The following is a 15,509-nucleotide window of genomic DNA, read 5'->3' as shown; positions in this document are numbered from 1 at the left end:
ATGATACTTTTTTTAGAAATAGATGGTATACTACTACATTGATCAGGATTTAATCTTATGTTATACTGGATGCATGGTCCAAAATCTGAATTATATATATATATAGATATATTCAGTTATATAATAGATTTGTAATATTTTTTTGGAGTAAAAAATAGAGGTTCAGCATCTACCTTTCTTAATTTTTGCAAATTATAAAAGAAAAAAAATTGAAAATTAAATGTCACGATTTTATTACAGCTAGCAATGTACTTACTATTTTTACATATATCACGCCAACACAGTATATATAAAATTTAAGAATAAAATCAATAAATAACAAACTTTCAATTCCATAGTAGTCATATATATATATATATATGACCTCTAAGCGTAACTACACATTCCATAGTTACAAAAGCTTCCCTTCTTGCACTTGTTCTTGCATGCCCCACAGTTCCTCTCATCATACATAACGTCGATGCAATTGCCGTTACAGCATGTCTGCCCAAACCGACACCTCTTTCCGCATTCCCCACAGTTGAGGTTATCTTTCATTACGTTCACACACTTCTTCTTGCAACAGTCGGGTCCTGCGGTACCCTTGGCCCGACAAACCCTTGGGAACTTATCGCATGTTGCGGTTCCACGTAACAGGTAGTCAAACCCTCTCAGCGACTCTGATGATGCTAATGTATCAGTATTCGGAACCAATTTCTCCTTTTCTTTGTCTGTGAGAGGATTTGGTGTGACTATAAAAGTGGGCATGACAATTGTCATTAGGAAAAACAAAACGAGAAACATATTTGCCATCAGTTATAATGTGGAGTAATAAGATGTACTTTTGGGTTATTGCATGGATGGAGAGAATGCATATGGGTATTTATAGATGAGCAAGGTGGCCGTGCGCTTAACTTGCTAACTTGTGGATAGAACCAGGTTTTATTTGGATTGACTTTGAAACCTCTGGCTGTAGCTTTTGAAAAATTTGGCGCAGCTAGATAGATGTCTTATTGGACTTGTACAAGTAACTCTATATCAGTCATCTAGCTAGGCATGTCAAATTTATTGAAATTATTGTAACTATGTTAACTGGTTATCTTATTGGACTTAAGCATTTTTAATTTCTCAGCGAATAACAGATTTATTTAAATTATTCACCTTAATTTGGCAGCCACTGCCAAGGCTTTCAATAAAAACAAGAAGAAGACATTATTGTGGATGCTATCGATTCATACCATACATGATTGTTCTAACTATTGTTTTGTAAGTTGTAAAGCTTAAATATTCAACAAGAGGGTGATACAAATTTTAAAAAGAAAAGAAAAAATTGATATAATTAACTAATTATTTGACAATCATGACAAATGACTCAAAATTGTCAAACTAAGAATTTTTTAGTGTAAGTTTAATATTTAGTATAATATTTAGTTGTCAAATTGTCAAAAATTGTCAAAAATTGTGTAAGTATAATATTTAGTTCAATTTGAAAATCAATAATCAATCAGGCAATTTCAAAATTATATCAAATAGGCAAAAGAATTTCAAATTACACTTACACAAATTAATTAAGGTGAGGTGATCTCCTTAAGTGAAAGACGACATATATTCTTAATTTTTTTATATTGATACCGCATTTGATTATCAAAATTGTCGAATAAAGTCGGTTGTCTATATATTCTTTCTAAAAAATAATAGCAAATGCATTTATTTTTTTTGCCTCTACCATGCCTTATTTATTTATAGAAGCATTACTAAGTCATAATTTAAATCATAAACGTTAAAATAAAACCGTTAGATGTGATCTATGTTATTTTCTCTATGCGCTCATTATAAAAAAATATCACATTTTGATTTTGTTTTTATGTGAATAAATCATTTGAAAAATCAATGTCTCTAGAACTTATCCACATTAGTACGTTTTTACAAGCTCTTAATGATAACTAAAAAAAAGTTAAAATGTCATAATTTTTTACACGTGCATAGATACAATGATGTAGATCACATCCAACAATTTTATTTTGACTTTTAATTTTTAAATTTTGAGTTATTAAAGTTCTTAAAAATAGAGGCATAATGGAGGCACAAAAAATGGAGTCATTTGAACCCTCTTCAAAATAAAATTATACCATGATATCATGCATAATAATTATTTTCATGTGGATAAATATATTTTTTTATTTCTCTGTTTTTATAATAATGGTGGGTATACCACCGATTTTATTCATGACATCATTGAACAGAGAAGGAGCCAAATAGCCCGAAATTTTTTTATATACCATAATTAAAAAAAAAAAACCAAAACATTACCGTTTTGGGGGGATTTCACCTATACCTAGGCCGCAGGGGGTGTTTTGGGTTGTTGTAACATACAAAGTAGGGCCACAGATTGGCTCTCCAGTCTCCCCAAAATGGGGCGGCAGAGCCAATCTGCGGCGTGAGTAAATGTGAAATTCTCCTAAAACGGAGGTGTTTTTCATTTTATTTTTTTATTATGGTATTTAAAAATTCGGCCAAACAGCTGGTTCCAACCTCTGATAATGTCATACAAAATAGAAACTAAAGATTTTTCAGTTTGTTTATTCGAACATCTTATAGCTTTTTGAATAATGAGCTAATGAAACCATGCACTGGTTCTAATAGAATAAGTCAACCAATTTCTTAAATGATGGTAAGACATAACTCGTGTTAAGCATTAATTATTCTTATAGCGTTCTTAATTTAGAATTAAACTGTTATATATGATCATTATCATAATTTTTATTATACAAGAAAACATATAGCGCCAATTAAAGTCTTTATCATTTCAAACCACTAGCTATATACCAATTGCTATGAACACTATTTCAAGTAAGAAACAGATGAGCGTAAACAAGAAATTTGGTTGCTTCTTCAAATTTAGTTGATGCTCCAATCAACTATACTATGACTTCGACTACCACACGTAATAAACAGTCATAACAAGTTACATGGTGCATGGCTGCCTACCCGTGGAGAATATGATCAGGATGAGAATCAATTGGCAATCGGCAATTCTTCATCAAAATATATCTTATTTGGTACCATTTCAGTAGTTACGTACCGTAAAATCCGAAACCAGAAATGAAAGGTACGTATCAAAGTCCTTAATCTATATATTAATTTGTTGATTTTAAGAAAGAGAAATTAAGTGGACCACCCAACGCGGAGTCGTCGGTCCGAAATTTTTATTTATACCCTTTTAAAAAAAAAAAAAAAACACCTCCAAAATGAGAGAATTCCACATTCATCCGGACCGCTAAGTCAGTCTGCGGCTCATTTATGAGGGGAAGCATATTGGCTTAGAAATGTGATATATTCAATATTACAGTATATTTTTTAACTCAAAACAGTTGAGTTTGGAAGTTTGAAAAACTGTAAATATGAAGGTAGTTATAAGAGAATAAAGAAATGCATAAAATTGTAATTAAATCCAACTAAGTGTCTTCATTTTCATCCAACCAGATATCATTGGTCACTGGTTCGATGTTTTTCACCCGGTATCAATCACCTGTCTTTGCTCTCTGTCCGTACCAGTACCAGTATTGGTACCAGTTGGTCCGCTTTCCACCAGGGTTCCTTCTATCCGCCTATTCTCGGTCTGATAGGCTGCTGGCATCTCTCCATTTAGTACTCCTCCACTTATTTGGCCATAAAGAACTGAGCGGTGAGGAACAGCTTCGTGTCACCTATGATTGCGGAGAATACTGGAGTGATGGGAATTCCATCTCAGATGAAGCTCGTGGTCCTTAGAATTGGTTTCCAAAGCCTATCTAAGAGGAACTCACAACTAAATTATTAAGTTTCTTTAATTTTGCTCTTTTGCAAATTTGTTGGCATTTTAATATCTAAAGATGGCTTTTGCAACAATCATTTTAATTTTCAACTTTGATCCTTTGCAAATTTTTGACAGGGAGAATTGCATGGTTCAGGTCATCAACCAACTCCATTACCATAGCCTAATTTAGGTTTATTTAAATGAGTTATAAAAGTGTACATTGCAATGATATCTAATAACAAGTATGTAAAATTACAGAATCTAAAAAATGACAATGTTTAATTAATGTTTAAGAATTAAGATATTTATCTTGGTAGCACCTACCAAGTTTTCAAAAAAAAGAATTAAGATATTTATGTCATACCCAGAGCTGTCAGTACAGGCAGAGCCACACCGGTCAAAATTTATGTACGTAAAACTATCTAGGATTGTTACTTTACAAGGTGCTACTTTATTGAACATATTTAATGATAAACTATTCGAGGACCTAATTAATCAACCTACGTACGTATACTTGCTGAACAATAGAGAACAACTTAGAAGACATCACATCTATATATTTACAATCCAATGGTAGTATGGTACATGAACAAATTATCAAGTAATTCCTGACCAATATGATTGATTTAGGCTTATCATGCATGCCCTATTATACATGCTGAAAGTTCATGCACTATATAACTCGTTAATAAATGCATCATACAATTCACATGCCTAATTAATATTTAAGGAACTAAATTAATTAATTGGATTGTCTCTTTTGAAATACAAGTAATTAACAACCTTATATATTGTTGGTGGATATATATATATGAAGCTCACGCAGTGAATTTATTTTTATAAGAAAAACATAGTTAAATAAATTTAGGAACCGGTCATTGTTATTTGTCTTGCATATAAGATATAACTAAATGAACCTTACCATTTTATTTGTCATTTATCTGTCCTGCATAAATTGTATATAGTAATTTCAATTTCTGGTGAGAAAATGTTCTTCTTTGTACGTAACACTTTTGTGCTTGTCTAATTGATGCGTACAAACTCTGCTTAATGTTAGTAATTTAGTTTATTGAGATTAATTAATTATTAGCACTTTTCCCACAGTTTGATCTTTGTGCATGATATATGTGACGTGGGGATGTGTAGAATTCTTGTAAATTTGTTGGAGCTATAGCTACGTATGACTGGTATATCCTTTGCCTTTTTCTCTTATAAAGTAATACTGTTTAGAAATAGATGGTATGCTACTTCATTGATCAGGATTTAATCTTATGTTATACTGGATGCATGGTTCAAAATCTGAATTATATATATTCAGTTATATAATAGATTTGTAATATATTTTTGGAGTTAAAAGTAGAGGTCCAGCATCTACATTTCTTAATTTTTTGTAAATTACAAAAGAAAAAAAAATTGAAAACTAAATGTCATGATTTTATTACAGATAGCAATGTACTTACTATTTTTACATATATCACGCCGACACACTATATATATATAAAATTTAAAATAACAAACTTTCAATACTTCCAATAGTCGTATATATATGACCTCTAAGCGTAACTGCACATTCCATAGTTACAAAAGCTTCCCATCTTGCACTTGTTGTTGCATGCCCCACAGTTCATTAGATTGTACAAAACGTCGATGCAATTACCGTTACAGCATGTCTGTCCAAACCAACACCTCCTTCCGCATGCCCCACAGTTGAGGTTATCTTTCATTAAGTTCACACACTTCTTCTTGCAACAGTCGGGTCCTGCGGTACCCTTGGCCTGACAAACCCTTGGGAACTTGTCACATGTTGCGGTTCCACGTAACAGGTAGTCAAACCCTCTCAGCGACTCTGATGATGCTAATGTATCAGTATTCGGAACCAATTTCTCGTTTTCTTTTTCTGTGAGAGGATTTGGTGTGACTATAGAAGTGGACATGACAGTTGTCATTAGGAAAAACAAAACGAGAAACATATTCGCCATCACTCGTTAACGTTTGATACCAGTTATATATAATGTGGAGTAATAAGATGTACTTTTGGGTTATTGCATGCATGGAGAGAATGCATATATATGGGTATTTATAGATGAGCAAGGTGGCCATGCGCTTAACTTGCTAACTTGTGGATAGAACCTGGGTTTTATTTGGATTGATTTTGAAACCTCCGGCTGTAGCTTTTGAAAAATTTGGCGCAGCTAAATAGAAATCTTATTGGACTTGTACAAGTAACTCTATGTCAGTCATCTAGGCATGTCAAATTGATTGAAATTGTTGTAACTATGTTAACTAGTAATCTTATTAATTGGACTTGAGCATTTTTAAATATTTCTCATCGAATAACAGATTTATTTAAATTATTCACCTTAATTTAGCAGCCACTGCTTTGTAAGTTTAAATATTCAACAAGAGGTGAAACAAGTTTTAGAAAGAAAAAAAATTATATTTATATAATTAACTAATTATTTGACAATCATGACAAATGACTCAAAAATTGTCAAACTAAGATTTTTTTTTTTTTAATGGTTTAGATAGCTTGTGTATAATATTTAGTTCAATTTGAAAAATGATAATAATGAGGCAATTTCAAAATGAAATCAAATAGGAAAAAGAATTTCAAATTACACACTTACACAAATTAATTAAGTTGAGGTGACCTCCTTAAGTGAAAAACAACATATATTCTCAATTTTTTTATATTGATACCGCGCGCATTTGATCATCAAAATTGTTGAATAAAGTTGGTTGTCTATATATTATTTTTCAAAAATAAAAGAGGGTTGAAATACCTCCATTTTCTTGTGCCTCCGTCATGCTTTCATTTTTAGAAGTGTTAATAAATCATAAACGTCAAAATAAAACTGTTAGATGTAATCTATGTTATTTTCTCTATGCGCTCATTAAAAAGTTATCACATTTCAATTTTGTTTTTATGTAAATCAATCATTTGAAAAATCAACGTCTCTAGAAATTATCCACATTAATATGTTTTTACAAACTCTTGATGACAATTAAAACAAAGTTGAAATGTCATAATTTTTTACACGTGCATAGAGAAAATGATGTAGCTAGATCATATTCAATGGTTATATTTTGACTTTTCAGTTTTAAATTTTGAGTTATTAAAGTTCTTAAAAATGAAGACATGGTGGAGGTACAGAAAATGAAAGCATTTGAACTCTTCTCAAAATAAAATTATACCATGATATCATGCATATGTCGTACAAAATAGAAACTAAAGATTTTTCTGTTTGTTTATTAGAACATCTTATAGCTTTTTGAATAATGAGCTAATGAAACCATTGGTTCTAATAGAATAAGTAAATCAATTTCTTAAATGATGGTAAGACATAACTCGTGTTAAGAATTAATTCCTATAGGTTCTTTAGAATTAAACTGTTATGATCATTATCTTAATTTTTAGGGTAATTATATTGTCCCCCACGAGTTGGTCCCCTAAATGTCCCCCTGACCAGTTAATCTTACCAATTAACGGTCAAAGTCTTACTCAATTAGAAATTAAAACCTCTTTCTCATTTTGTCTTCATCTTCTCCATTTTCGCCTGCCTCTCTTTTTTTCCCGATCTACTTCCTTCACTTTCGTCCTCATCAACCCACACCTCCGCCATGACATGGATCTCCGGTGACTCGCTCCTCCTTTCATTGGCCGGTAAATGCATCATTGTCTTTGGTCTGATAAACTCGCGCTTCATCACCTTGCCTTTGAGGCGGCGTCCGCCCTCTCCCGCCTTCACTTGTCCACCTTCCCTTCAACGGCCGAGCGGTGGTTGTAGTACGCCTTGAGTCTTTATTGGACAAGATCATATTCAGTCGTGCTCTAGCGAGGAGGCTGCCGTTAAACACCGCCGTTGTAAGCGCCGCCTCCACATCAAACCACCTCTCCTCGCTCTCCGATCTCCTTCCTATTACCCAGAGCCTCGTGACCCTCGCCTCCCTGACTCTCCCTCTGTTCTTGTTGCCCTGCCTCTCCCTCCACAACTGCGTCCAGTCCCTCCTCCACTCCGGCGATCTCGACTCCACCTCCTTCCAGTTTCGCCCCTGCCCACTGTTTTCAGTTGCAATGCTGTGTCAATCTCATTCCACTGGAATGGCCTCCTCGTCTCGATGACTCCATTACTCTCTTCCACTTCTTCTTTAGACAGAACAAGATCATCCCCACTATTTTATGAATTTTAAATCTTATTATTTGATTTGATTTGATTGGTTTCATTTTGTTTCGTATGAATCTAAGATCACATTTGATAGTTAGAGTTTGAACTGATTTTTTTTTCTTTGCTTATTGTTTACTCATGCACACAACTTGTTTGATGAAATGTCTAAGAGAAACTTTACTACATTTACACCTCTACTTAATTGCCTCGTTTCCACCTTCATAGTTGTTTACTACATGATTTGTAAACTATCTTTTTTGCTAGTTATTGCTGTGATGATTGAGGAAACTGTCATTTGCTAGATTAGTTGTGATCGAGAAAATTTTTTTTCATAATATTTGAGAAATTGTTATATGCTTGGTGGAATATGATATTTTATTGTTATATTGTTTAAAATTTTCTTTTTAAAATTAATATTCATACAAAAATTCATAAGTATGAATACAAATGTTAATATGGTTACTATTATCTACAAATATAAAAAAAAAATTAAAGTCAAATATTGTTTCATAACAATACACACTTTCACACAGAAGTATGAATACTAAGTGTTTTAGGTATCAATAATTCAGATAAAGTATGTATAAAAAGAATAATAACATAAATAAGTACATATGAATACTTTATGTCTTAACTATTAGTAAAACATAGCATTATAGTAACATCAAAATTTGACCAAGTAGATATGAATATTTTATGTCTTAAAAATTATTATAACATATGCATCACAGTAACAACAAAATTTGATCAAGTAGATATGAATACTTGTTGTCTTAACTATTGTTACTTACCGTTTCATATTTAAATGGTTTGAATATTGTCAATTTAAAAATTCATACTTCAGTAGTTAGATATGAATACTTCATATGACAGATATCACACATAAGTAATAATACTAAGTTTTTTAGATATCATTATGTATGAAAAAATAATAACATAAACAAGTAAAAGTCACATGAAGTAGATATGAATACTTCATGTCTTAACTATTGTTACTTGTCGTTTCATATATTAACAGTTTGAATATTGTCAATTTAAAAATTCATACTTCAATAGTTAGAAATGAATACTTCATATGATAGATATCACATATAAGTATTAATACTAAGTTTTTTAGATATCAATAATTCAGATAAAATATGTATGAAAAAAATAATAATATAAACAAGTAAAAGCCACAAGAAGTAGATATGAATACTCGGCATTTAAAGCAGAATACTTGACATATTAGTAATAAATACTTGAACACCGAGGTATGAATACTTGAACGACGAAGAACTCAAAAGTACTTCATCATGGATCTCATTTGAAAGAGAAAATTAAGTAGAAGATGTTTGTGGTTTTAGATTCACAAAATTCATCACAGATTGTTAGAAATATTGACGAGATTAAATGGACAAAAAGAACCCACTTCTAAAAACGTGTAAAAGATGGGTGTGTGATTAGAGAGAAAAAAAGTTGATGTCCAGTTTTTTTTTTTAATACTTAATGTCATAGGTATGAATACTTAATATATTATATGGTAATACTTGCATGTATAAGTATACATACATGCACGCGCCAGTTGTAATTTTTCACAAATGTAAGTGGTCCCCATTGTACTTTATATATTAGGTAGTTAGGGGGACGTTTAGGGGACTGAAGTAGGGGGACTATTAGTTGATCCCTAATTTTTATTATACAAGAAAACATATATATAGCGCCAAAGTCGTTATAATTTCAAACCACTCTATACCAATCGCTATGAACACTATTTCAAGTAAGAAACAGATGGAGCGTAAACAAGAAATTTGATTGCTTCTTCAAATTTAGTTGATGCTCCAATCAACTATACTATGACTTCGACTACCACACGTAATAAACAGTCATAACAAGTTACATGGTGCATGGCTGCCTACCCGTGGAGAATATGATCAGGATGAGAATCAATTGGCAATCGGCAATTCTTCATCATGATATATATCTCTTATTTGGTACCATTATTTCCGTAGTTACCGCAAAATCCGAAACCAGAAATGAAATGTACGTACCAAAGTCCATAATCTATTAATTTGTTGATTTTAAGAAAGAGAAATTAAGTAGACCACCCAACGTCGAGTCATCAATCCGAAATTTTTATTTATACCCTTTTAAAATAATAAAATAAACCAAAATACCTTAAAAATGAGAGAATTCCAGATTTATCTGGACCGCGCGCTAAGCCAATCTGGGGTTCATTTATGAGGGGCCGCAGATTGGTTTAGAGCTCTCTCAAAACTGTGATATATTTAATATTACAATATATTTTTTGAACATTTAAGGGGTCGTCAAGTCAATCTGCAACCCCCTATAAATGGACTGCAGATTGACTTAGTGGCCCGAGTAAACGTGGAATTCTTCCATTTTAGAGGTGTTTTATTTTATTTTTTTATGCTATTAATAAAAAATTTTGGTCGTCGATGGTATATAAATTAAGCAACTGCTCGGGAATTAAAATTCTTTAATTTATTACACCCTTGTGTCTTAAGTGAAACCGATAAGACTTTTGTCGTCGAAACACTGAAACTGAGAATATATATTTTTGTTGAAACACTGAAATTTAATGAAACGACATTGTGGAGACACGTAACCGCTTAGCTAGCCCGTTAATTAAGGGCTGACCGATTAATAGCGTGTTAATCAAATACCATTGTCAAATTCCTTTCTCTTTCTTTTTCCGCTAATTGATATATATGCACTTGGATCCGTCTTTAAAAGGGGTATGCAAATTAAGTCAAACTCATACAAACAATAGTCAAATAGTTAAATACATCAATAATGGAAACCCTACCGAATTTTTACTTCCTGAATCCTGAGAGTTAGGAATCAGCTAGGTAGCTGAGTTAATAAAATCGTTAAGGTTTACATTAATTCAACCTGATGATTATATGGTTTAAATTTTTTTTAAGTCAATTTATCCGTAAATTCAATTAATCTATGTAATTATTTAAATACGGCTTTTGTGAATTAATTATACGAGTTAAGCGGGTTGTAATTTTGATTAAACTTTATGTGATACTTTTTTTTATTTATCTTTTTAGTATAGGTGGGAGGTTAAGCCACTCAACTATTTAAATATTTACAAGGAATCTTCCATCCGAATTTAAAAATCTAACGTTTTACATATAAGACATTGTCTTTGTCACTAGACCATATCTTAGTTCTCAACATTTTCATTTTATATTTTAATAAAGTAACAATGTTTTAACGATGGAAAATAAATAAATAATATGTAAAATAGCTAATTATAATTGAGAATTAATTGAGCTTTGGGCTTAGCGCAGTGTCACAATTAGTTTTTGTCTTTCTTTCGAGAGACACATGTTCAATTTTCGAAAATAGCATGTAAAAGATATTGGATGGACGGAAGCTTTTAAAAAAAAAAAAAAAAAAAATTAAATAATGAGCATTAATTAGGTAAGGTAGAAATTCTAATATAACTTAGTATTAAGGATGAATAACGACATATACCATTCATAAGTAAATTAAAAAAAAAATTGATAATAATGAGAAAAATTTGAAGTTCAATTTCTATTCTTTATCCCTCAAAATCTTTCCTAGAGTCAGAACTTTAATAAGACTGTCTAATAGAGTCGGAACCTTTTTATTTTTAATAAAATCTGCGTTGTTTAAGCTATTTTATGATCAGTGAAAGGGACGAAATTTCTATTATATCCTCCAAAAATTGAAATTCCAAACATGTCCTTAAATTTTCAAAATTTCGATTTTCGTCCCTACTGATAATTGGGGCCGGTAGACAATGTTTGATACCGCTAGCATTGCTACCTGTATTTTTGTCAAAAAGTTTGACCACCTAGAAGGATCATGAAATATATTTTAGGCCAACTTTTACGTGGTTAGAAAACTAAAAAAAATATTTGAATCTGAATTATTGATTTCAATTTAAATTTTAGATATAGATCAATAAAAAAAATTCATGATCTTTCTAGTACATTCAAATATAAGTTTATCTATTTTTTTAGAAGTCATTTTATATTTATAATATTTATCTAAATTTTTTTTTTAGAAAAATAAATGAAGTACCGTAGAATTTAAATCTGCTACAAGGACCACAAAATATTTTTATTGACACAGATTCAAAGTTTGAACCGTATCAATAACTCGATCCAAACTTTTTTATTCTAGCAACACATTAAAAAAACATTATTATTTTTACCGCTAAAAAAATCTGGCATAAAAAAATATTCATGATCTTCGTAGTATATTTAAATATAAGATATTTCATATATTTTCTTTTTGTGATCTTTCTAGTACATAGTCAAACTTTTTGAAAAAGGTACCGCTAACTAGCAATGCTAGCAGTACTGTTAGCATAGGGGCAAAAATTCAGAATTTCATAAATTTGAGGACAAATATGGAAAATAGTCATTATTTTATTCTTTTTGTTGGCTAAAAACAGACATGGTGGCATCTTCCAATTAGATATCTCTTCTTTTTTTTTTTTTAACCAAAACATTATTATTGTTATTGACCCAAGCACACATTATATAAATAAAATGTTTGATAGTTTGCGGCCATTTTTATTAATATCCTTAAAAAAAAAAGAAATTTTAATAATGTCCTGTGTATAATTTTTTTTTAAACTGCCCTGACTGTCTGGGCTTGGGGCGGCCCAAAATTCCCAGTGGAGCGCCCCCACTGCGGGCGGCCCACAAGTCAAATGAGACGCCCCAGAGACGGGTGGCCCGTATGCTATGTGAAGCGCCCCAGGGACGGGCGCCCCGTATTGTATTTTTTTTTTAATTTTTTTAATTATTTTCCAAATAGCCATGTATTAATTTACCCATTATTATGTCATGTAACTTATAATTTTTTTTTTAAATGTGGTTTGTTAAAGAAAAAGATGTTAGTTTTTTAAATGGAAGTGTGAGTCGCAAATAAAAATTACGGTTTCAATATAATTTCTTAATATAGTGTACTGTTGCGCTTTTAATTCTATTGTTGAACTTTAAGTGTATTGTTGAACTTTAATTGTATTATTAAACTGTGTTATAATGATGAAATGTAAAGTGCAAACAACATAATACCAACATGAATATAAAATAAAAAAAAAACATAATGCCAACATAATGCGCGCCAACATAATCAGAAACGTATAATACAACAGTCCCATAGTCAAAATACTACAATTAGAACTATATCACAATAAACAAAAACTCTACAATCATCCTCGTCGTTTTCTTCCGGATGGAGACAACCTAGGAGCCGCTATGCCATTGCCATGCCTGTGCGGCTGCACGCGCCTCTGCGGACTCACATCTCCTAACGCCTCCTCTCCCATATCCTCCTCCTCCTCTCCCATATCCTCATCCTCCTCCCTCGTATACATGTGCTGCATACCTGTACTGGCTGCCCATGAATCAAATACAGCAGCTGACTCTGCATTGGCGGGCTGTGTACGCAGCTCCCATGGATCTTGCTCCCAGCTTGTAGCATACGTGGCAGGAGGCGGTGTGCCAAATAATGCAGAGACAAAGCCATCTGCAGTCTGAGATGCACTCCCACCAGCCTCAAAGTCGTTCTCCATCTCCACTCCATATCGTGGTCTGTGGGAGCCAATCACCTCTGCTTCTGTGTCGAACGAGGCCAGCTCATCCACAGTAAAACTGGAATTGGCATTCCAACAAGGTGCTCCATCCTAGATTAAAATAATGTTAGTTTTGCTACATACAAAGAACTCTGCAATAAATAATATAAAGCGGTGACTGACCGTGCCAAGCTCTACCGGAACTCCGTATTTATTTCTATAAGCATCCCATCCTTGGGTATTCAACACCCAACCTGAGTCATCAACTGCATAATTGGAAGTTAATTGAGTTAGAACAAACAATTCAAGGAAAATAAGAATATTGTGTGTGTCATACTTTTAATATTAACTTGTAATTACCTGCAGGAGGTGGCGGCATCTCATGAGCGTAGATGGCCTCTGGTTGGTAATCCATATTTAGCGATGTAGACTTTATCTCCCTCCAATTGATGTTCTCCCCAGCATCGCGCAGCATGCTAACGAGGCAGCCTTCAAAATCGCCTGTCTCCACGATTGGTGCAGTGTAGACTGATGGCATGCCCCATCTTTGGTACCATACGGCATATCTCAGATCCCCGGGACCAGCACCCAATGATGCAGTAGATGGCGGGCTCCATAAGTGCTGCTCCGGATGTCGAGCCCAGTTTTACTGTATGACAAAATGCTGGCTCCAGTCAACTTTAGACTTATTGTGCACCGTACTGCAAGTACAATTAATTAGAAAGGAGAGAAACAGTGGCAATATTAAAGTGATAATGAAATTAAGTAGATAGTACTTACTTGTGGAACTTGTCGGTATCATCCTTACCCATCAGAGGAAACTTTGGGATGAAAGCATCCAAGTCAAACTGTCGAGATACCCGATCGGGGTAGTGATACTCCACTATCCAGAAACAGAAGACCGGTCCCCGATAATACCATAGCCGTGCCTGCTCTAATGTCAACGGGCTCAGCCATCTACGCTGATACCATGCACGATACGGAAACCAATCGATATTCGCATCTCGGAGCATCTGGAGCTGGCCCCGGACATAAGAAATCCCCTTGCCCTTCTCTTCATGATCGTGATGACTGCCCCATATAGCGGCGTACGCGGGGCATCTGTCTGGGTCAGGACCTCCCCACCGGGGATGTGACAATGTTATAACTGGCTGATTTATGGGCAGATGTGACCACGACCAATGTTGGAGCAGAAGAAATGGTCCAAAAATATGTTTATTCTTCACCTGAAAATTTAACTTAAAATAAAAACTGGGTGCTTCTTATCCAACCTTCAATAACAACGTATATTAATACAGACTTACCAGACAAGCATGACACAGGCCTCTGTATAAGTGGGCGAGGACAGCTCTGTTGGGTTTCGGGGTAACCAAAACCCGTTTAGGCTTAAGCTGCGGAAAGAATGTAAAACAAAAATTTTTACTTCTAACTTAAGCCAAGGATTAAAATGGGCATGTCAGGAAACTTTCCAAGGAGGTCCACCTTCAGTATTCCTTTGGCATCAAAACCCAATTTAATCCTTTTACAGATCTACTCCATGATTGATTTCTAAAACTTTAATCTACTTACCAATTAAATAGATTAATATAACATATTTATACATTGTTTCCAAATCACAGTTGGATTGCAGACCGAGCGAGTAGAGCCTCACTAGGGAAGGAATCGACTTGGAGTATCACACGTGTGATACCTCTATAGGTTATCCACCAGGACTAACCAGAGAACGGTTTATTTCTTTTTCCAGAAATACTATAAACCGCGGAATTATGCAAAAACACTATTCACAGGGAAAAAGACGAAAACCCGTAAACACGAATTTTCGGTTACTCAGTTTCATCAATAAGCAAAAACTGACATACCGTGAAATTCGGTAAAACACTATTCATCGATCCCGTAAATATACTCCACAACAACCCACAAGATTATACGTCGTTGACGTATAACTTTCTTTTCTCAACCGAAACACTATTTGGGAGAGAAACCGAGAAAGAGAGAAAATACC

General features: G+C 33.3%; 1 protein-coding gene across 1 annotated transcript; it reads right to left on the bottom strand.

Moving 5' to 3' along the window:
• Nucleotides 1-209: 209 nt before the first annotated feature.
• On the bottom strand, nucleotides 210-791 carry LOC144571921 (Stigma-specific Stig1 family protein). Its single transcript, XM_078321315.1, has one exon. It carries the CDS (start codon nucleotides 781-783, stop codon nucleotides 367-369), a length of 417 nt encoding a protein of 138 aa, XP_078177441.1. The 5' UTR covers nucleotides 784-791; the 3' UTR covers nucleotides 210-366.
• Between the last annotated feature and the right edge of the window lie 14,718 nt (nucleotides 792-15,509).

The sequence above is a fragment of the Carex rostrata genome, chromosome 19 (assembly GCF_964058835.1).
Source record: "Carex rostrata chromosome 19, lpCarRost1.2, whole genome shotgun sequence".
NCBI classification, from domain to species: domain Eukaryota; kingdom Viridiplantae; phylum Streptophyta; class Magnoliopsida; order Poales; family Cyperaceae; genus Carex; species Carex rostrata.
This window is presented reverse-complemented; position numbering and strand designations above follow the sequence as displayed.